The sequence below is a fragment of the Piliocolobus tephrosceles genome, chromosome 3, assembly GCF_002776525.5.
Source record: "Piliocolobus tephrosceles isolate RC106 chromosome 3, ASM277652v3, whole genome shotgun sequence".
NCBI lineage: Eukaryota > Metazoa > Chordata > Mammalia > Primates > Cercopithecidae > Piliocolobus > Piliocolobus tephrosceles.
Window position 1 is genome coordinate 45,198,271 of NC_045436.1, and position 23,847 is coordinate 45,222,117.

Genomic DNA, 23,847 nt, shown 5'->3' on the forward strand with positions numbered 1-23,847 from the left:
GAAAGGACCTAAGGTATTATTATTATTACTATTTGTTTATTTTTAATTAATTAATTAATTAATTAATTAATTAATGTATTTATTTATTTTGCGACGAAGTCTTGCACTGTTGCCCGGGCTGGAGTGCAATGGTGTGATCTCAGCTCACTGCAATCTCTGTCTCCTGGGTTCAAGTGATTCTCCTGCCTCAGCCTCCTGAGTAGCTGGGATTACAGGTGCCCATCACCACGCTCAGCTAATTTTTTGCATTTTTAGTAGAGACAAGGTTTCATTATGTTGGCCAGGCTGGTCTCCAACTCCTGATCTCGTAATCCGCCTGCCTCAGTCTCCCAGAGTTCTGGGATTACAGGCCTGGCTGACCTAAGGTATTATTTAGCCTAGTCCTTTGACTTCATAGATGAGGCCATCACGATCCCAGAAGAGATGATGTCATCACTGTGTGGCAAAACTGATATCATACGGTCAGCGAGTGAGTGATATGGCGCTGCCATGATTAGTTCTCACACATCCAACTGAGGTGGAATATTACAGGAATGCAACCCATTAGAGATCAAAGGCTCTGACAATTGATGCTGTCACCTAAGTTTTATTTAGTAGTCCCTCCAATAACTAATTCTTCTCAAGGGAAAAAGCTTGCATAGACATGCCCAGAAGGGTTTTCGGTTTTTGTTTGCCTGTTTGCTTGTTTATTTGCCCAGAAACCTTATATGTATTAACATTTAATCAAAGTCAAAATCTTAAGGAAAATAAAACACTCTCCTTGGACAAGGAGACATTGTCTGTAGTTTGCAATTAAAGCATTTATGCAATTAAAGAACTATGTCTATGACAGGGTAAAGCATTCTGATGCAGCAAGCATAAGATCAGCCCCAGGGTGATGTACACAGACACCTCAGGTGTAAATACATTATTAACGTCATAGAGTCATCTGATCTTCCAAATCCCTGGAGATTTAAACAGAAGCTTTAAAGGTGATACGTAGAAAAATCACGGACAGGGTAAGAGAATGAACTATGGGACTTTTTCAACCTCGGATCACAGGCTTGAGTCCAGTCTAGGGTAGTAATTGATAACTTATGACAGATGTTTGGTGACCTGTGTGTGGAGGGATGTCGGTTCAAGTTTTGTTTCACCTTTCCTGAACATATGTGTTCACAGCCATCCAGAAAGATATTTGCAGTTACGGGAACCTCATCACCACGTCTTTCCTAGAAAGCCTAAGAATCTAATGGGAATTAAATTTCATTATTTCTATCCTCTTACGACTAACACTTCCCCCCACCCCTTTTTTTTTTGTCCAATCTTAAGCATTTTTTCACTCACACACACAATCCATTTTTTTTCTTAAAGGAATTCTTCTGAACACTTTGAAACCGTGGGCTAAGGTTTCTTCTCAGTCATGTTTCCCTATCTAGAAAAGCTTGAGGACAGATGCCATTTTATGAAAGTTTGTGATCTGTTTGGATCAAAGTCAGGTTAGAATAAGAGGGTGGTTTAGAAACAGCTTATTAGGACCAAATAGTATGGCAGAAACCATAATTACTCTTGCACCAACCTAAAAGTAAATAATTTAGCTTTTTTTTTTTTTTTTTAAAGACATGGTCTCTTCAGTCACCCAGGCTGGAGTGCAGTGGCATGATCTCGACTCATTGCAACCTCCATCTCCTGGATTCAAGCAATTCTACTGCCTCAGCCTCCCAAGTAGCTGGGATTACAGGCATGCACTATTATGCCTGGCTAATTTTTGTATTTTTATTAGAGATGGGGTTTCACTATGTTGGCCAGGCTGATTGAGCACTCCTTACTTCAAGTGATCCACCGGCCTCAGCCTCCCAAAGTGCTGGGATTACAGGTGCAAGTCAATGCAGGGGACCAATTTAGCTAATTTTTTTTTCTTTTTTGAGACGGAGTCTCACTCTGTCACCAGGCTAGAGTGCTATGGCGTGGGTCTCGGCTCACTGCAACCTCTGCCTCCTGGGTTCAAGCGATTCTCCTGCCTCAGCCTCCCGAGTAGCTGGGACTACAGGTGTGTACCACCACACCCAGCTAATTTTTGTATTTTTTTTTTTTTTTAGTAGAGATAGGGTTTCACCATGTTGGTCAGGATGGTCTCAATCTCTTGACCTGCTTGGCCTCCCAGGGTGCTGGGATTACAGGTGTGAGCCACCACATCTGGCCAATTTAGCTATTCTTAAAGAGAAAGTCACATTATTCAATATCTGCATGTTTAAAAGAAACACTCTTTCCACAAGAATTTTTGTGGCCATATATAACACTGTAAGATATTTTTAAATAATGCTTTATTTTTGTGTTAAGCTTCAGTTTACTGGATTTAGTTCTATAATCAGATTAAATTATTTCAACTGCTAGCGATGATGGAATTCGTTTAGATCATATTCATTGGCATTCTCTTTTTTTTGTTACCCTGCTACATAGAGGTATGATAGAGTAATTAGCACATATTTTATCTTAAACTAGTTGATATTTTTAATAAATTTTCTGTAAGTTGAAGTTGAGGACTGAGGAATTGCATAATATTTTAAGTGAGTGAATAGATGAACTTTAAGGTGTATATGACATGTATAGATAGAGTAAAATGGAAATTCTTTAGCTAAAGGATTCCAATTTGACCTCCCTTCTGATGGTAATTCCTGAGTGCAACTTTGACTGTATGCATTGTCAGCTGGTACCACAAGGTCATGCTGGATACAAACTTACGTGATTTAGAAAAAACTTTTCTCATGATAACACATTATAAAATGGTCTTGATAAATAGCATCTTATTTTTCAAAACATATTTGACTGAAAGATCCAAAGATAATTTTAATTTCTAGACAATGATCTAGTTTTTAAAACACTTTGGATTATGTCCTCAGTTCTGGGCACTTTGATTTGTAATAGTTCAACATAATTATAGACTTTAAAATTAAATATCAGTTGATGACTACTATCAACAAATACCTTAAAATGTATTGTAGTAATTGACAACATATTTGTTGTACATACTTATTGCATATAAATATTATATACTATATAAAATAAATTTATGTATATACTTATATAAGTGCAAAGATGAAAGAAGCCTATTAAAAACCTTATGCTACATAAACAAACTTCCAAAGTTGGTCATAGAAAGGTAGACACAAACCAAAGGGCAAATTTGCTTAGATGTTTAGACTTTATATAAAATATTGAATCAAGGTGATAGAAAGAGGGTCTACTGTAGCCTGAGGTTTGAGAGATAGGTAGTTGGGGCTCTTTCATTTGTATATTCTTTTTTTTTTTTTTTTTTTTTTTTTTGAGATGGACTCTTGCTCTGTCACCAGGTTGGAGTGCAGTGGCATGATTTCAGCTCACTGCACCCTCTGCCTCCCAGGTTCAAGTGATTCTCCTACCTCAGCCTCCTGAGTAGCTGGGACTACAGGTGTGCACTCCCACACCCAGCTAATTTTTGTATTTTTAGTAGAGACGGGGTTTCACCATATTGGCCAGGATGGTCTTGATCTCTTGACCTCATGATCTGCCGGCCTAGGCCTCCCAAAGTGCTGGGATTACAGGCGTGAGCCACTACGAGCGGCCCTACGTATATATTCTTGCACCTGATCTTCTGCACATTTCACTGATAATGTCTACCATCTACTGTTGCTGTTATTTAACTTTAAAATCTTTTAAACTTCTCTCTTCTCTGATTTCATGGCACGTTTTACTGATCTGCTTTTTATTTTTTGAGATGGAATCTGACTCTGTCACCCAGGCTTGAGTGCAGTGGCATGGCATGATCTCGGCTCACTGCAACCTCCGCTTCCAGGGTTCAAGTGATTCTCCTGCCTCAGCCTCACAAGTAGCTGGGATTATAGGCACCTACCACCACGCCCGGCTAATTTTTATATTTTTAATAGAGGCAGGGTTTCACCATGTCAGCCGGGATGGTCTTGAACTCCTGACCTCAAATGGTCCTCCTGGCTCGGCCTCCCAAATTGCTGGGATTATAGGTGTGAGCAACCACGCCTGGCCTGATCTGCTTTTCAAAATAATAATAATAATAATAATAATAATAATTTCTTGAGAAATATACCCTCTGTAACATCCATTACATATTAATTTTATAGCAGCTTTACCCAATTGCCTCCCTCCCAACTGACATTCTAAATCTGTGCTGTGAACCATAGTTGCTAGTGGGCAAAAATATGTGCCTTCTTACTTTTCAGTCCCAGTATATTTCCTTTGCAAATCCTACAATTTATTAACTCTGTGGCAGATTGACACAAACCGTGTTCCAAAATAAACACAAAAAAGACCGACGTTACTATAATATCCAGGTTGAGAAAAACTACTATGAAAGCAAGGAAATGCTGCTGAAAGTTTGCTGTAGTTCTTAGGGGTTGGTTGCTTTGTGCTTAGTCATCATTAGTCATGTGCTTCGAGAAACTCCAGAGCTGGGGGCTCTGCAGAGTGAGGTGGGCAGCAATACTCTATAATTAATGTCAAAAGTTGATGCTGTCAAAAGATGTTGTTTTTTCTCTAGTAACACATTTAAATAAAAAATATATCCTAGGTTTATCTTTCTGAGGTAAAGAAAGCCACTCCGCATGCATCAATAACTTTGTTTCCATGGGATTGCCGTATTATTTTGGTGCAAATGCTAACACTATCATGAGTTTTCCATAAGTTATTCAGATACATTTTATTTTATTTATTATTTATTTATTTTTATTTTTTTTGAAATGAGGTCTGACTCTGTCACCCAGGCTGGAGTGTGGTGGCAAAATCATAGCTCACTGAGACCTTGAACTCGTGTGCTCAAGGGATCCTCTCGCCTGAGCTTCCCCAATAGCTGAGACTATAGGTGTGTGCCATCACACCCGGCTAATGTTTAAGTTTTTGGTAGAGATGGGGTGTTGCTATGTTGACAAGGCTGGTCTTGAACTCCTGGTCTTAAGCGATTTTCCTGCCTCAGCCTCCCAAAATGCTGGGATTGGAAGTGAGCCACCACAATTCACTTTAGGAGGGACTGTTTCAACCCCAAGGTGTATTGCTAGCAGTGGTCACTGGAGCTTGTGAGTCATGCATAGTTTCCTTCCTCCCCTCCTTTTTGTGTTAGTATGATAGATGATGGTTAACAGCTTACAAAGCACTTCACATTTATGTGTGATTGTGCATGCAAAATATTAGGTGTGACCTTTTATTGTCTCTACTTAACAGATAAAGAAAGTGAGCCTAGAGAGGCTAAACAACTGGTCCAAGGCCAGACAACCAGTAAGGCTTGGTAGGAACAGTGATCAGAACCCAGGTGTCTATCTGTGACTCTGGATGCTGTGCTCTCAGCGTCCTCATTGAGCATGCTGACACCAACCATCACCAATCTGTTTACTTAACATGTTCTGCAGTCTCTCCTCTCATGCAGTGTCACTCATCAGAGGGATATAGCAGCATTTAGCAGTATAGCATCGTGGTTGAGAGCACAGTGTCAGACACACTGCATTTAAAATCTATCTGTGGTACTTGCTAGCTGTGGTATCAGGGCAGTTTCCTTAATATCTGGGCCTCAGTCCCTTCATCTTTGAAAAGGGATATTAACACCTACCTGACAGGGATTCCAGAAGTGATCAATGTAATGACTGTGAAAGTAAGGGCTTAAAAAGTGGTGGTTATGATTAATAAGAGAGAAGAAGAGAATTTCTGCTAATATCATGGCTTGCTTGAAGACTACAGTATTAAACTTTATTGTATACTTGAAATTTGCTAAGAGAATAGATTTCTAAAGTGTTCTCATCACACACACACACACACACACACACACACACACACACACAGAGATATGCACACACACACTACTGTAGTATCAGGAAACAATCAATTATTTTTAAAAGGAAATTCTGTACCAAAGGGAATTCTATGCCATTTAGAGATAGTTTTGTGATGTTTGATATTTTCTTTTTTGAGGTAATACAGCCACTGGAAAACAATGATAACTGATATCACCAATAGATTTTCTTTTTTTTCCTAGTCAGAGATGGTCTCTAGAAGATGGTAGATATCTCACTTAGAGAGATGCCCTTTAAAGATGGCAAACTTGGCCGGGCACGGTGGCTCACGCCTGTAATCCCAGCACTTTGGGAGACCAAGGCGGGCAGATCACGAGATCAGGAGATCGAGATCATCCTGGCCAACACAGTGAAACCCCGTCTCTACTAAAAATACAAAAAATTAGCCGGGCGTGGTGGCGGGAGCCTGTAGTCCCAGCCACTCGGGAGGCTGAGGCAGGAGAATGGCGTGAACCCGGGAGGCGGAGCTTGCAGTGAGCCTAGATCGCGCCACTGCACTCCCGCCTGGGCGAGAGAGCGAGATTCCATCTCACAAAAAAAAAAAAAAAAAAAAAAAAAAAAAAAAAAAAAAAAAGATGGCAAACTTTTTCTAGGGTCCAGATTTCTTGGTTTTTCATTTGTTTTAAGTGATTACCATGAGATTTCTCAGATTTATGGCTTCTATTTCCTTTGCCCTTCAAATCTTAGGTAAATATAAAGATATTAATGTAAAAACTTTCCTCACCTCTGCTGTAACTGACAGGACCTAAAATTTAAGAGAAGGCAGGGCTTTCTTTACTCAACTGGAGAAACGTTGCATCTGCCACGCCAGTTTCTCCTTCAGTAAAAAATATGACGGAAAGTAATCTATAGATTAAACTGCCTTAAACTGGCATAACCACATAAATGCTCATTTATACTTATTAATAGGTTTTATCAATAGAATAGCAATTTCAAAAATAATGAAAGAATACCAGGAGCAAAAACTAACTCAACCAAATGGAAAATTACACTGAGGTTATTTCACATTATTAAGGGACTTTTGGCTTTATGAAAAATAATTTTTCTTTGTGGGCATTTATACATTTAAAATGAGATTAAACTTATATAAAAATTGAAAATGACATTTTTCACAGAGTACAGAGCATTATGATATAAAGGATCAGCAACACTTAATAAAATAAAAATAGTTGGATTCAAAGCCATGTTATTACTACCTTGATATTAGAAATAACTGCAGTCAAAAACTTTATTACAAGAAGCCAAGCGTGGTGGAATCCTAGCATTTTGGGAGGCCGAGGCAGGTGCATCACTTGAGTCTGGGAGTTCAAGACTAGCCTGGGCAACATGAGGAAACCCCGTCTCTACTAAAAATACAAAAATTAGCCAGGCATGGTGGCACATGCCTGTAATCTCAGCTACTCAGAAGGCTGAGGCAGGAGAATCTCTCTCTTGAACCTAGGAGGTTACAGTGAGCCGAGATCACACCACTATACTCCAGCCTGGGCAACAGAGCAAGACTCTGTCCCAAAAAATAAACAAACACACAGAAAAAAACCCAAATAAAAACATCTTTATTTGTAATTTGCATTTTGTTTATATTTTTACGTGACATAAATGGTTTGTAACCAGAATTTTAAACTATAAAAAAAAGAAGTTGCCTAAAAATTTGTATTTTGGGGAAGACAATTTCTACCACTTTTTGACTGAGTTTATTTATTGTTTATTTCCACCACTATAGCAACTCTCTTTTAGATGAGGCATAATGACTTCTGACCAGTAATCTGATTAAGTCAAAAAGTTCAAAAATGTCATTCAGTATACAAAAATGTGCCACAATGGTGATTCTTCTATTGTAGTGTTCAACAAATATAATCTGTTGCTTTCTTTCTATTAACACAGACTTTATTCTAACCTAACGTGTATTTAAAAGCAGAGTTCTCAGCAGTTTTTCTGGGGAAGCATTTGTTACATGATGTAATAATCACCATATGTGTATGTGTGTATAATGTGTATGCATGCTGTGTTACCAATACTACTTTTGAAAAATAAATTGCTTCTCAATCTGCTTTGACTCATTTCACTCAAGCAAAAACACACTAATGCTTCATGGGTTACCTTAAGGTTGCAAGTCAAAGAAAAAAATGTAAAAATTCAGGTTTGACAAAGTTCAGAGAAATTGAACATCAGCCTCCATGGTTGATGAGGACTTAGATTTCATTAAATTTTTGATACTCATTACTATGTTTGTGGTTTACAAGCCTGTGAAACCAGAGGCTGCCCCATCAGGGCTTGCCCTGGTGGACCCTGCATCCTCCTCCACATGCTCCTGTGACTCCCGGGCACTGGGACTGCTGTCTCTCAAGAGCTCCACCTCAATTGGCTCAGTCACCCGGACAATTAGCAGCTTTCAGCCTCATGTCCTCTCCTCCCCTGGTAAAAGGACTGCTTCTAAAAGCATCTTTTGAAATGAGGATCCAAGTAGATAGAGAGGGACAGGAGTCCAGTGACACTTGTTCCAATGATAGACAAGTCTTTCAGCTGTGTCTGCTGTGTGCTGCCAGCCGAGGGCTGCTGAGGGTCTGAACCTCTTTGTCCTCTGACCACTCGCAAGAACTAAGTGGCAGAGAATGGTGTTTGCTAGTTTCCTTGAGGGGCCACCCTGTCAAGTGACAGGTGCGGGCATGTCCTTCCTTTAACACATATGCAAAGCTAAGGCTGATTCTCCCATTCTTGGCAGCCAGGGGCGCTTTGGTGAAATTACACTAGAGTATCTTCTGGTGGCCTTGTCGCTTTTAATAAGGGTTTACATATATAATCACAATCCACATGTTTTAAGAACAAGAATAATAGCAATTTTACCAACTAGCTGAGCACCAGATTCCAAAATGGAATAAAAACAGAAAAAGATTAATGGGTAAAGCCATTTCCCAGTTAGAATTAACTTGAGATTTTTAAATACCATTTTTTTTCAAATGGTATTTCGTATGCTTTATATCAAGCATCTTACATGCTGCCAGAATTAACCCAATTCCTCACTCAAATTGGATAAGTAATATATATAAACTAAGTAAATGAGAAAAGGTACAGGGCAAATGACAACTGGTGTCCAACCACCTGCTCTTAGTTGTTAAGTCAGGAATAGGACTTGGGTGTAGGCTTGGCAGAGAAAATATGTCTCATTCAATGTGTAACTGACCCAGAAGTTTGGCTCAGTCTCTATCAGTGGTTTTCAAATTGGTTACATGTTGAGATTACCTGGGAAAGCTTTAAAAACATATTGATGCCTGGGTACCAACCCCAGATATTCTGACTGACTATTTTGGGGTACAAGAAGTTGGTTTTTTCTTTTTTTTTTTTGAAATGCAGTCTCGCTCCATTGCCCAGGCTGGAGTGCAGTGGCATGATCTTGGCTCACTGCAACCTCCGCCTCCCAGGTTCAAGTGATTCTCCTGCCTCAGCCTCTGAAGTAGCTGGGACTACAGGCACATGCTACCATGCCCGGCTATTTTTTTTTTTTTTTTTTTGTAATTTTTTTAAAGACATGGTTTCACCATATTGGCCAGGTTGGTCTGGAACTTCTGACCTCAAGTAATCCTCCTGCCTTGGCCTCCCAAAGTGTTGGAATTACAGGCATGAGACAGCGCACCCAGCTTGGCTATAAGAATTTTTGAAAGCTTCTGGGTGATTGTACTGTGAAGCCATTCTTGAGAGCCATTAGTCTGTCACTGCCGAGGACTTTACACAGACAAAGCTGGTTCTAGTACTTGCCAGAAGCTCTGATTTCAGAGCTCAGATATAAGCTCAATTTAAAGATTTCAAATCACCCAGTATCTTAAAGAAGTGTTTCTTTCGGGAGATAGGAAAATTTTTGTAATTTTTGCCCTTTGGAATAAAACGATAACAACAGAATAACAATGCTGCATGTGCACGTGCACACACACAGGCACACACACAATGAAAGTTTTAAAGTTTGTTCATCAGTTTGACACGTGGCCCATTCTTCACAGTGCCAGTATTAGCGATTGACTTGTACAGTGCACTGTCATCAAAGACCTATCAAATCACTACATATTTTAAAAACATATTCCTGACTTACTCTTTAATCTCAATGCCACAATTTTTTTTTCTATAGCAAAAAGAAGTTAATTCTTTAGCTTGTGCTTTGCATTTTTTGCAGATTAACTTTTCCTTTGTGAATTATAGATAGTTTAGCCCCAACGGTACTACAATCTCCTACAATTTACGTAGCACTATCTTGGTGTTTAAAAACAAGACATCATCTTTTTAGCTTCAGTCAGGACCCATTTAGGAAGAGTTGTCCAAGTTCCCTTATGATTGGCTCTTGGCTGATGGCATCCCTCTGAAGCAGTTATAAGAATCAGGATTGGTAGAGGTTTAAAGAGATAAGCAAGTCCAACTGTTCGCCACAAAAAGGTCAGCCTTTACCATGTGACAGAAATCACTCCCAATTAATTTACATTAGCAGACAAGGAATGCTAGATTTTTTTTTATAGCCAGCAATATATTTTAGAAACTTTTATAATCAGAAATTCCTCCTTATGTCTGACTTAACATATTCCTCTTGGTCATCAATTAATGTAATCGTGAAGGGGTTCTGCACTGTGGTGTTTATTATTCTCAATTTCAAACATGTGGAGACTGGGTTTAGTATGTATTACCAATTCTGTGATTTGAGTATTGCAATTAATACTTCAGTCTATTAAACAGCTTTATGCCCTCTCTTAGGATTTTAAAACTGAAAAAATAGAGAAGAGTTGATATGTATAATAATTTATGAAAATTCATAAAGTATAAGCATTACTTATGCAAAATGATTATTGACAAACACAGAATCCTGTCATAAATATATGATAACTTTCATATATTAAAGAAGCCAAAAATAGCTGTGAATACTCTTTTACATTACAAGTATCTGAGGGGCAACCACCAAAATCAGTGCTATGATCAACTCATAAATGTGATGGTATCTGCCCCCTCATACTGGCAGTGGCCTTGTTTAACTCTTCCAATCAGAGAGTTCCATAGACACTGAGATAAAGGCCACCTGCAGCATAACCTGCTTTAAGTAAGAAGGATGTGATCTCATTACTCACTATATACACTCTGATATCCATGTGATACATTCCTATCTTGTGGGTATAACTAGTGCTAAAACATCAAAGGAATTTAAAATATTACACCTTAAAATATGTCATATCAGTTGCTAGAATAATAGATTTTGAAGTATATTTTAGGCCCCAGAAACTCGGGAGCTCCTCTGGAAAAGGACGTCCAAATTCTGCAAGTTTTCTTGCAAATTTGGCCAAGTTCTGCAGAATTCCTAGAGGACTGCCAAACACACATACTCAGAACCAAGGCACGGTTATATCCTTGCTTGTACAATTTTATTGCATAATGAAACATCTCCATGTCAGAGCTGAATATTCTAATGAATCATCAGCTATCCCTATGAAGGGTATAAATTGAAATAGGGATGCTGAAGGAACACTGATTTAAAAGGCAGTCAAATTGAAGTAGAAACAAGAACATCAGTTCTTGTTATAAAACCATTTTCCAGTATTCTGAGCCCTCCTTACATCTACATTATATCATACATATCTTTTTAATACCAACATTTTTACTCAAAGCACATTTGAAAACTGTTGTTAATATTAATATTTTCTCAAATAATTAATATTATTCTCAAATATCTGAAAATATTTTTAAAGCAAATTGGCAATATGTATTATGGTTATAATCTTCAACTCAGTAATGCCCTTCCTGTGAATGAATATTAAGGAAGTCATCCATGACCAGATTAAGTAAAATGTATACGAATAATAAATAACATTATTTACAATGGTTAAAAGTAAAGACTGGAGTCATCTTAACTCTCACACAATAAGAAAATGAAATAGAGAGCAGGAATATATCTGTATTTTTCCTGACTTGTTTCTTCTGATTTGGGTCTTCTTACCACTGAGTACAGCACAACAAAGCAAGAAAGAGCTCATTTCTATGTGAATAGAAGACTATAAATCCTCCTTTAGGTTTTTTTTTTCAGTTAAGAAATGAAAAGGATAACCAGTTCTTGCCAAATCATATTGTTACTTTGTTTCACTCTAAAATAGGCATGAGCTATTAAACATGTCTTAATTTTAGAATGTCATAATTTGCTTTATGGTTTAGTACTGCTAATGTACTGTGTTGCTCTTGTGAAACAAACTTGACAATAATTTTGTTTACATACCTAGGTTATTTAACATGAGAATTCAAATTAGAGAAGTGAAAAAGAGGGCAATATATGTTATATAGATGGCTAATTATAGAAATATTTGACTTACCTGTAAAAACATTGTACAAGGAAGTCATAGTATAAGTAGTATTTTTTTATGAGACAGACTCAAAAACAGAGATGGTGAAAGAATGATTTGCAATTGCCAAAATAACCAAAAGACCTCTTTGTTTCTACTAGCAAATGCTGATGTACAATCCTGTGCTATGCCCATTAAACAATATTTAAACAAATACTTTATAAAGCCAAAGATTCCTTTAAATGTGTCAATTACATAGGGAAAGCATGTCAGATATCAATTCGATTGCATTGCACAATAGTCAACAAATAACAGAAATTTAATGTCACTGTCCTAATTCAGGTGCCATAATTATTGTTTCCTTATGTTGTCGCCTTATTTTCTCCTGTAAGATTCTTTCTTTTATTACAAAGAAATACCTTCAGTGAGGAAGGTAACACTAGAATAAAATTAACATAGCCAGCACAAAAGTAAATAAAATTTAAAAAGCCAACCTTTATTCCACTTTGAACAAGTTTGTGAATGTCCAAATAAGGCTCCTTGAAAATTTCTCCTTCAGGGGTAAGTATCTTCACATAACCTTCTTTTTCCAGAATGAAGAGACGGTGCGAGCCATCCCCACTATGCAGGGCACCAACGGGCTGCCGCAGCCCACTCACAACCTCCTGAATACAGAAGCAGTTGTGTTTGTGCTTTCTAAACAAATTAAAGAAAACCAGTAAGCTTTTCTTGAGATGAAGGAGATAAGGGATGCACTTGGCATCCTTTTCAAACTCTATTTCCTCTAGGAATCATGGTTTTGAGAACCATGAAGTGCTGCTAACCCAAAGGTCACAATATAATTCTTTTAAGTGGTTCTTTTAAATTCTTTCAGTGGCAAACAACAAAATAGCCTTCTATCAGAAAGTAAAATAAGAGAATCAAAACATGTATATATTTTCAAATGTCATAATCTCATTTTTTCATCTTTCAGTGACTATAATTAAAATTAGTTTTACTCACAATAAATAAACCTTATGGAAGGCATGTAGAAAGTTCTAAGATCTATTTAGAAAAATCTGATTTGCCAATAATAATTGAGCTGAACATTTCTCAAAAAAAAAAAAAAAGAAAAGAAAAATCTGATTTGCCAATAATAATTGAGCTGAACATTTTCACAGTGCCATAGGCTAACAACAATCATAAGATTCAGGCTTAAAACTATACCCATAAAATTCACATGAGTCATAGAGAAGCCAAGCTCATAATATAAGATTAGTAGTCTAAGTATCGAAAGCATTTAAGCTAGAATTTTAGAGAAACAAACTACCACAAAGAAAAAAATAAAGCATCTGGAGGATATAGCTGCTGAACATAAGCACAGACAGTTGATTCACTGTCAAAACCACAAAATTTGTCAGTTGGGTTTTTTAAAAAGATTAAAGAGCATTTATCTTTATGAACCTGCTGATCTCTTCCACTTTGTCATATTCTTCCATCTGGTCCAAGTAGTTAGATGCTGGTCCTCTGACTTGTTTTCTTGGAAAATCTGGAAAGCACAACCCACCATCTTTTCTTGCATAGTAAAAGCAAAACTCATCTGCAGTTGTTTGAAGGAAACCTTTAAAAAATATAAAAATACTCATTAGAAACACTTAGTGTCATAGTAAAACCACCTTATTTGAAAGATATAAGATGAGGAAAACAATTTTTAGAAACTAGATGGATATTTTAGGAAGAACCTAGACTGAAATAAAAACACTCCTGTAATCCCAGTACTTTGTGAGGCTGAGGCGGGTGGATCATCTGAGGTCAGTAGTTTGAGAACAGCCTGGCCAATATGGTGAAATCCCGTCTCTACTAAAAATATAAAAATTAGCTGGGCAGAGTGGCATGCACCTGTACTCCCAGCTATTTGGGAGGCTGAGGCAGGAGAATCACTTGAACCGGGAGGTGGAGGTTGGAGTGAACTGAGATCATGCCACTGCACTCTAGCTTGGGCCACAGAGTGAGACACAATCCTAAAAAATAAATAAATAAACAAAGACTAAATAAAAAGAAAGACAAAAATCAGGGATTGGGATTCCTATTTGTGTTTTAAACTAAATTTAAAAATTGTGGTAAAAGTGAAATAATATTGTATTGGGTATTAAAAGGCTCCTTTGAGGTACAAATAAGATAAACTCAGCATTTATCTTGCTATTGCATTGATGTCTTTTCAAGATTCTCTAGCTACTGTACGTTGTACCTGTGAGCTTATCTCATCATCAGTATTTAGCATTTTTTCCTACAATATTAAATAACTTCCTCAAATGAACAAGCAAGAATCAAGAAGGAGACAGGCCATCAGGTGCCAATTTTGGTCATTTTACAAGTCTTAGTGTACTGTCACTTACATAAGATTAAATAATAAATCTGATGAATAACACAAGGTCATTATATACTATAATAAACAACTGACGCACTGTGTAATGATCAAGCAATGAATTGATGCTTATAACAGAACCTCCATATTCAAATATGTAAGTGCATTTTTCCTGCACTTCACTTATAGGAGATAATGATTAATTTGTAATAGAAAAATTATATTTAAAATATTCCTTCAATCGTCTCAAGCAGAAAAGCTGACATATCAACAAGTCAAACAAAAATAACAACAGAGTTACTTAATAGGATCTAAAAGAAAGATGTTTTTTCTTTTCTTACACATTAAATATTTTATTATATAAAGACAGCTATCTTTGGATATGAAAGAAAAGAACTTTATGGCAAAAAAGTTTTGATATTACCTTTACAATTTGAGTTAATAAAGTGTTACCTCGCCATCAGAGAAATGCAAATCAAAACCACAATGAGATACCATCTCACACCAGTTAGAATGGCAATCATTAAAAAATCAGGAAACAACAGGTGTTGGAGAGGATGTGGAGAAACAGGAACACTTTTACACTCTTGGTGGGATTGTAAACTAGTTCAACCATTATGGAAAACACTATGGCAATTCCTCAAGGATCTAGAACTAGATGTACCATATGACCCAGCCATCCCACTACTGGGTATATACCCAAAGGATTATAAATTATTCTACTACAAAGACACATGCACACGTATGTTTATTGCGGCACTATTCACAATAGCAAAGACTTGGAATCAACCCAAATGTCCATCAGTGACAGACTGGATTAAGAAAATGTGGCACATATACACCATGGAATACTATGCAGCCATAAAAAAGGATGAGTTTGCGTCCTTTGTAGGGACATGGATGCAGCTGGAAACCATCATTCTTAGCAAACTATCACAAGAAGAGAAAACCAAACACCGCATGTTCTCACTCATAGGTGGGAACTGAACAATGAGTTCACTTGGACTCGGGAAGGGGAACATCACACACTGGGGCCTATCATGGGGAGGGGGGAGGGGGGAGGGATTGCACTGGGGAGTTATACCTGATATAAATGATGAATTGATGGGTGCTGACGAGTTGATGGGTGCAGCACACCAACATGGCACAAGTATACATATGTAACAAACCTGCACGTTATGCACATGTACCCTAGAACTTAAAGTATAATAAAAAAAAAAAAATAAAGTGTTACCTTTCTGGGACATATTAGAAAGACTCACTTCCACATTCTAATGATTTCTGCTCTCAAAATATCATGGTGCTACCAGAATCAGCCTTATACGTGGAACTAAATTGTTGCTTCTGGTCTTATACTTTATATCATATATCTAAAGTTTTTATTTTTGTATAACAAATTAGATTTTCATACCTCATCAATTTTGTGATAAACATACTGAGCAGCTCAGTAGAAATTTAGGAGTTGTATAAGAAATTCAGATTTAGCAAGGATTTCTAAGAATTTGGAATCAGCCAAGTGAGACTCATCAATGGTGCATAAAAGACACCACAAGTTTACTTTCCGTGTGCTTGACCTAGGACCCCTCAAACCTAAAACTTATCTTCGAATGTGAAGGTCCCAAATGGTTGTAAAGCTTGAGGTACATTTTGACCTAACTTTTGAGTGAAATGTCTCACCCTGAACTTTCTGAGAGAGACTCTTCACTGCCAATTTCTGACTAGGCTATTGGAAAGGATCTTGTCTTGGCAACCAGGCAAGTAAGAGCAGATGTCCTTAGGAGTGCGTGTGTGTGTGTGTGTGTGTGTGCATGTGGTGGGGGGCACAGAGAAAAAGAGGCAAGCAGCTGGGAAGTGCTCCACGGGAGGGGCAAGGCAATCAGAAAGTTATCTTTCTTTGAAAAAAATTCAAGGATTAGAAACTAGGGAGGGGAATGAAGGCCATAGAAGCATTTACTCATCTTTAGCAAGTCACTATTTGCAAAAGATAACTTTTCCCCTCCCTTCTTAAATGGGTAAGCATTCAGATGAAAACTGCCTAATAGTGTTAAACAAGTCTCTTACAGGTAAAAAGAAAAAAAAAAAAAAAACGAAATTGTTAAATCAAACTCTTTGCACAGTTTTGGGTTAGATCTTGTTTTGGAAATATTTACTACCAGGCAACAAAATCTCCATGTCTATATTATGCATGCAGGAAGACTGTCATACTATGGTCATACTTATAACTGGATATGTGAGTGAGAAATATAGTTTTAATGTGATGTTTGCTAGAAGGGTCACAGAAAAATTTCAAAATGCAATTCAAAAGAAATGTCAAGCTTGCTCAAAAAACATGTGTATTTCAGCATTACTGTCTACTAACCAATACCATCTTAAGGGGAAATTAATTAACAATGCTGGTGGTCGATTCCAATTTAAATGGAATTAGTAACTTGGACAAACACGAGGAAATGAGAAGTCATTTTCAAACGCAATATCTAAAGATTAACGAATACATATTCATAAACTTGGCGGCTCCAGAGGTATGATGCCTGCTTAGCAAATTAAGAAAAAATACAGACAATAAATTTACTCCAAGCTTCTTATGTAATTTAGACAAATTGAATAACCTAAGTGTGAAAACCAGTTCAGAAGATTTCACTTAAATACATGGGCGTGTTTTTTTTTTTTTTTTTTTTTACAATCATGTAATTTTATTTGAATTTAAGTATCTAACACTTTTATTAATATTTTACCTTAAATGACCCGATTCTGCAGTGAACAATGATGAGTAGGGAGATATATTTTAACATTTATTGCCAGGGTTCCCTTTTGTTTGGCATTTTACTGAAAGCGCATGTTTAGCTCACTCAGGATCATCATAATATGGTCAGGTCTACTAATAATGAACAAACACTGAATATTCCAGCAGCTGTATTTTTTTAAGTTCTGATCATTTATTAACTATCTTGGACCTGTAAATATCTCCTGGATAGTGAGCCTGGTTGTGCTATACCACAAAGCACCCTATAAATACTGACGTATAAAGTAAATGCTTCCTTGGAGTATTCTGAGTTCTCCCTTTTCTCTCAGCATGTATTCCAGGGAAAAGTTATTTTTCCTCATTGTAAGTGCTGCTCATCACGATAAGGAAAAAAAAAAAAAAAAAAAAAAAAAAAAAAGAGTCACGGACTCTTCAGGAGTAAGACTTACTCATGAACATATCCTAGTAGAAGTGGTGGATTTTGATATATCCATGTATTTATTCCTTCTGGTTTACTCTCCTTGGGACTAAGAAGATACATGTGTAAGCTAACTGACCAGGGTTAGGAATGGCTATGGACTAGAAAAATTCAGTTGAATCAAACCCTTGACCTTGGCCTTCTTAGCAACAGGATTAAACCAATTCAACTAATTGTGTGCAGACATTTCACACTACAATAACCTACTGCTGAGAAGATGAGGTCGAAGAGTGATAAAAATCATTATGACCACAGATATAGAGGAAGAAGCAAGGCCAATAGATGTCCATTAGATATGCTTCCCATAGAGTATGTTATGCCTTCTTTTAGTGATTAGCAAAGTAGCTACCCTGCTCAGTTAAGCAGAAGAAAAGACCTGAGGAGATGAGCAGAGAGTTTTTGGCAATTTTAGAAGTTTTGAGAATTTACTTCCCTAAGTGAATTCACAACTGGAAAATATTATGAGTAATAAAACTCTAGTATATACTCACTATATTGATTTGTAATATCTTTTCCCATTTTTGGAAAAATAAGCAGACTATGACTACTTCTTAATTAAGCATTCTAGGAAGTAGCTATCTTGTAGGTATATGAATATTCTAAAGTGACTGTGCTTTCTTAAAGCCGTGGAGTCGAAGCAAATCGTTAGGTCATTTATATATACAGTTCTTCATGTATTGGGCGATAGGGAAAAAATGAAGATGTCTCTGGAATTATTTTTTCTCTCCCAATTCTTTCAGCATTTGCCTTATTTTAGCAAAATACATCCCTCGGGGTACCTTCCTCTTCAAGTTCTTGTTATGTAGAAAGATGAAGCTATTAATGAGGATAGTCAAAAATATGTTGATTAGTTCCTTCTAAAAAAGAATCACAATGTAGCTGCTTTCCAACACTTTGAACTTCAGAGGAAACTGAACCATATCATTAAATCAACTTAAGGGAAAACTATTAAAATTTGCTTTTATACTAATTTCCAAAAAATCTGTGTTCCACAGTTGTGAAGACACTTCTTTGCTGGGAGCGGGGGCTGGGAAGGGTGGGGATTAGCATCTTATTTATCATACCTTAGGAAGTGGTAACCTACATGCCAAGGATCCATCCAGGCAACAAATCGATTAGCATAAGTAATGCAAAGAGTGTGTTATTATAGCTCACTTTTGGGGCAAGTATTGAGAATGATCATTAGCATTTGATGTACGTAGGGGCAGCCCCCTCTGCTTGTGGGTAAAGCCTTCCATAGTCTCTGGAAAGCACCCTTGCTGCTCTGTCCACCTCTAGAGTGGAGCTTTCATCTGGTTATCTTTCAAAGCAGCCTGGGTGGCCACCAAAAGCACTTGACATCTTGATGCACTTCAGCAGTTTTACATATATACAAACTTTGTAGAAAAATAAATTTGTCATTCGTCACCACATATGTTGATCTGGGGAGTGAGGTGCTTGCAGTTCTGGCTCTGAGCTGTTTGCTGTGCTCTCTCTTTCAGTGGATATTACTTTTATTTTATTGTTGTTTGAAGCTAAAATTACTTCAAATATATAAAGACCCCCACAGTTAAGTCCCCAAATCCAGCATGTTGTATTTATCTAAAGTAGATAATGGTAAATAAAAATGCTTAGTGTTGATATCACTTTCAATTTATAGTCCTAAAGGCAAATGTTCAAGACTTGAAGTTTCCAGCAAACATTTATGGTATCTAATCTGTTATCACTTCTTTGTAGGCCATCTAGGCAACCGTGACCTGTTCTGCTTTGCTCTGGGGAATGTGATAAAGAGGAAGAAACAGCTGCTTGAGAAAAGGCTTAGAAACATGGCTGTGGTTTATGAAAACAATAATAATATTTTCATACTGAATGGGTTTAGATATATGTTATGCTATATTCAAGGAAGCAAGCAACCTAAGTCAAAATATTTTATAAGGTTATTAAGAGAGCTATATTAAAAATACAAAAATCTACACTTTCCTGGGTCAGAGAAAAAAGTAAAATGTACATAGCACTTAAAAAAATTCTCTCAGTGCATTCTACAGTTCTTAAAGCTTGTCTTTTCCTTAAATATTGCTTAATCTTTAGTAGATTTGTATGCGACATTGCCTAACTAAACAGAATGTCTCACTAAATTAATTTTTTCCTCTGTGTTGAGTCTTCCAACTAAAGCAACAGCAACAAAAGTTTACAAATTTTTGATGATAAAAATGAATTAATGAATATATATGTTTATTGGAGTCCAAACTACAATAGTGACTAGACATGTTCATGACACTATGTGCATGAGAACGTCCATATCTCTCCTATCACCTTCTCATTGTATAACTTTGAGTAAGGCGTTTGACTTCTCCCAAGGCTCAGATTTCCTCATCTGTCAACTGGAGAGGACTCCACTGTTTGTACCTACCTTACAGGGGTTTTGAGGAGAAAATTTGTCATTTTATGTGAAAGTGCTTTGTAAGATATTACTTTTTTGGATTGCTAATCGTATTTTGTTTAAGGATCTATCTTACAAGTCAGTGGACATTCTCCAGTTATGTATCAGCTGTGTAGAAGAAAACGCTGCCTTGATATTGATGCTGATGGGTAAAGAAGGCACCAACGAGGAATTTGGATTGAGAATACAATGTGTATAAAGATTACTACCTGTATTATCAGCTTAACAAGAAATATATAATAAGTCGACAAAACCAATTATACTATTTGCAGACTGAAATTACAATATTCCCTTTAGAGGCAATAAAAGTTATAAATTTGGAAATGTTAATTATGAGGTAAAATAGGTAATTTTAAAGACAAGATAAATTTTACAAGTCTTATAAATAAGCATTTAAGCACAGGTATCTTACAAGGATATTGTGCAGTGGTTTATTTTACTTATGCATTTTTTTTCTTACCTGGAATATGGCCTCGGCAAGTGTAAAAGAATTCTTTGCAATAGTCTTTGCAGAGCAGAGGAAGTACTAGATCTCTTTCCAAGACTTCTCTCTCAGGTGAGTGGAACAGGCTTTGAGAATGTGGAGAGCAAAGTGCACATTTGATTTCCTCCAGTAACTTCCCACATTCTGTGTTGTTGGTAACAGAAAATATCTGAAAGTCATAAATCAGAAACAAACATTTTTTTTAGTTAGGTAAAGTTAGGTATAGTTATTTTTTTTTTGCAATTGTGTAAGTAGAAAAGTCTAATTTAGCCAATGAAGTTTTCTGAAAAGAATTACTGTATCACAATACAGAATGCCTTTATAAGGATACAGGTATAGTCTCTGGGACTGGGCTGGGAGAACAAAAGGCAGGGATACATTAAAGTGCTTCTTATTCTTGCAAATCAAAGACTTCATCTGTATTTCAGGTGTGAAAAAATAAAGGGCAATTATACTTAGACTCTTTAAGATTTTATCACTTCATTCTGCCTCAAAGTGTATACTGAATGATACTTAGCTTTAAAATCCCAACCTTTGTCCAACTGCATGCAAAACAGAATTTTTCAAGACATGGCTTATTTGTGTCTTACGTGAAAATCTATTTCATTCCTCAGATTAATATGATTATGTCAAAAATATACTTGGGTTACATTTCTCAAATTTCAATTAGTTTTCAATCTGCAGCCTGCATTAGGGAAAGTTTTCTAAAGTAGGATTTGCCGTTCATGTTTTATAAAAATAATATCCAAAGTGAAATCAAACAGGTTTAAAACCAATTTTTATTATTCATTATATCTTAGCCAGGACAAATTTTTTAACTGGGTCCTCAGGTATATTATATGCATGAATAAACACAAGAGCTTAACGAATTATTTTTGAATAATATGTAGTGAATTTTAATGAAAAATGGCATACCTTCATCACAATTTTTACAGTGACATGTCTTTTATTTCACTAAGACCAATTTGAGTTACTGATTCATTGAGTTTAGCAATTAATAGACAGAATAGGTCTTGTTGTTTAGCAGTAACTTTAAAAACTTTCCTTCAGAACCTCCTTTAATATATATAGAAGGCAATATCAACACAATATTTGACATGGGAAATGTAGTGCTGTCAAAATCAAGTATTGATTTTTTACATTAAAAACAACATAATGGAATTGAATTTTAAACCTTTTCCCAATTCATCTAACTATATTTATACTTTATTACTTCTTTAGAACTATCAATCAAATTTAATATTTTAAATTCTAGAGCACTGTTTTAAACAAATATTCCTTTAACAAATTAAGGTTCTAATTTGGGTAAATCTATGGCTTCTGTTTTTTGGGATAATGATATTCCAGGTCATCACAAAAATTTGAATCTGCAAGAGCAAAGTAATGAAAAAAATTGAATACAAGCATACTGAAATTTTAGTATGCAGCAAATCCAATAGAAGTGATCATATTTTGGAAAAATGTATAACGGGTTGTAGCTACAATATTCAGAAAAGTTATTATTAATCACAATTATATTTGTAGTCTTATCAATTTATTTAAATAACAATTGCTTAAATAGATAAAATTTTCTAAAAGGAAACATGGACTACACCCTTAGAATTTGCATTCCAAGAATGTTTTAAATGTCTTTTATTGTCCATACTCTGGCAGACCTCACCAAATCTATTCAATATTAATAGTGTTCAACTCTGTTCTGTTTGTTTATCATACAGCAATTCTGTTTGTTTATCATATAGCAGTCCACTAGGAACAGAACAACTGCAGGATGCTGAAGCCACCTCTTTTGCTGGCTGAAAAACAGGAATGTAATTACCTTTGGTTTTATGGAGATTATGCATGCTTCCATTTTTTATAGCTGAAACAAAATGATCCTCGTATACTCTCTCAGCTGCTATCCAGGAAGAGCTTGATTTTAGTGCCTAAGGAATTTTGTCTTTTACAATTTTTGGAATGTGTTCTGGCCACAGATCTCTCATCAAAAGTTTCAGAAGTAGGATTCAATAAATTATCTGAAATCAAGTATAATATTATTCTTTTTAAAGTTTCATGCTGTTCCGGCCCAGCAGGATGGTAACATTTTGCTCTGTGTGAGGTCTGCAGTGTAAATACCTATTTGAAGATAGATAGAGCCATCATTCTGGCTTTGGTTTCAATGAACCAATAGTCTTACTGAAGTCAATTAAACTGACTCAGCCAAAGCTGCAACAGTGTTTTAGACAGATGAGTCTGGGTGTGTGTAGCGTAATTTCTTCTTCTTTTTTGCCTATGTGTCTGTATCTTATATAGGTCCTTAACTTTATTTCTGATGATGCCGTCAATCTTAAGAAGAAATTTAAGCTAATTTCCTGTTTCAATTTTTAAAAGCTATATACAAAACCATCATAGTGGTTAAAACTAAATATACTTCAGAAATCATGTAAAACTTTGAAACATTATTACAGCATGCCTAGTAATCATTGTGGCTGTTGCTAATTTATAACATCTGGCAGGTCATCCTTTAATCTTTAGCCACACGAAAGTAAAATCTATAGAAGAAGGGTAAGATAAATAGGGGATACACAGTAAAGCGTGGCCTCCAACTATAGCTTATCAACAAATAGTAAAATGGGTGACAGAGACCTTCTGTATTTCTCTTTATTTACCAAGTAACTAAACAAAGAGGGCAAAAGGCACCCACATGGGTTCGATGAGGGGACAAAAGGAGAAAATACATGACAGTATATTAAGATGTCGCCTTAAGATCACTTGGTACACAAAAAGTTATTTCTAAAAATCATATGCCTACAAGGTTGTTCAGCTGTTGGGTAGAACACATGTGTCTCTGAACTATAGTGCTGGATTATGTCATTAAAGAGTTCAGTTTCAATTTTAGGCTAATATGTAAATAGATCATTGTACTAAGGCAGCTGTTAAAGGGACCCCAGGATGAGTTATTTGTTTAGTTGGATGTGTTCAACAATAGCCTTTGTGCCTGAAAGAGCCAGAGCAAACAAATGATTGTAAAAGGGCACACTTGAAAACAATTACTTTTCACCCATTCCTTGACAGCTTTGGCTGTGAAACCACCCAAGGTAGAGAGAGCTTCTATGCCTCTGTGGCTACAAGTTAAGTTTTAGAAATGGGGGTATTTTAGTTGGTTGCAGATTCAATTTGGTTAATGAGAATTAGATTCTTTTAGCATGCTGTATTTAGAAAGTGCGATAATATTGCTAAGATAATATGACTTCCTAACTTTTGACAGTATTTATTTGTCAAGGT

General features: G+C 36.3%; 1 protein-coding gene across 2 annotated transcripts in view; it reads right to left on the reverse strand.

The window, feature by feature from the left end:
- The window catches only part of HHIP (hedgehog interacting protein), a 94,523-nt gene that overhangs the window by 67,154 nt on the left and 3,522 nt on the right, over positions 1 to 23,847 (reverse strand). For both annotated transcript variants that reach the window (XM_023226013.2, XM_023226011.2), the window contains exons 2-4: positions 20,563 to 20,755; positions 13,565 to 13,721; positions 12,616 to 12,817 (exon numbers count right to left, since the gene is read on the reverse strand). In XM_023226013.2, coding sequence (XP_023081781.1) covers positions 12,616 to 12,817; positions 13,565 to 13,721; positions 20,563 to 20,755 — 552 coding nt within the window. The remainder of the gene's footprint in view (positions 1 to 12,615; positions 12,818 to 13,564; positions 13,722 to 20,562; positions 20,756 to 23,847) is intronic.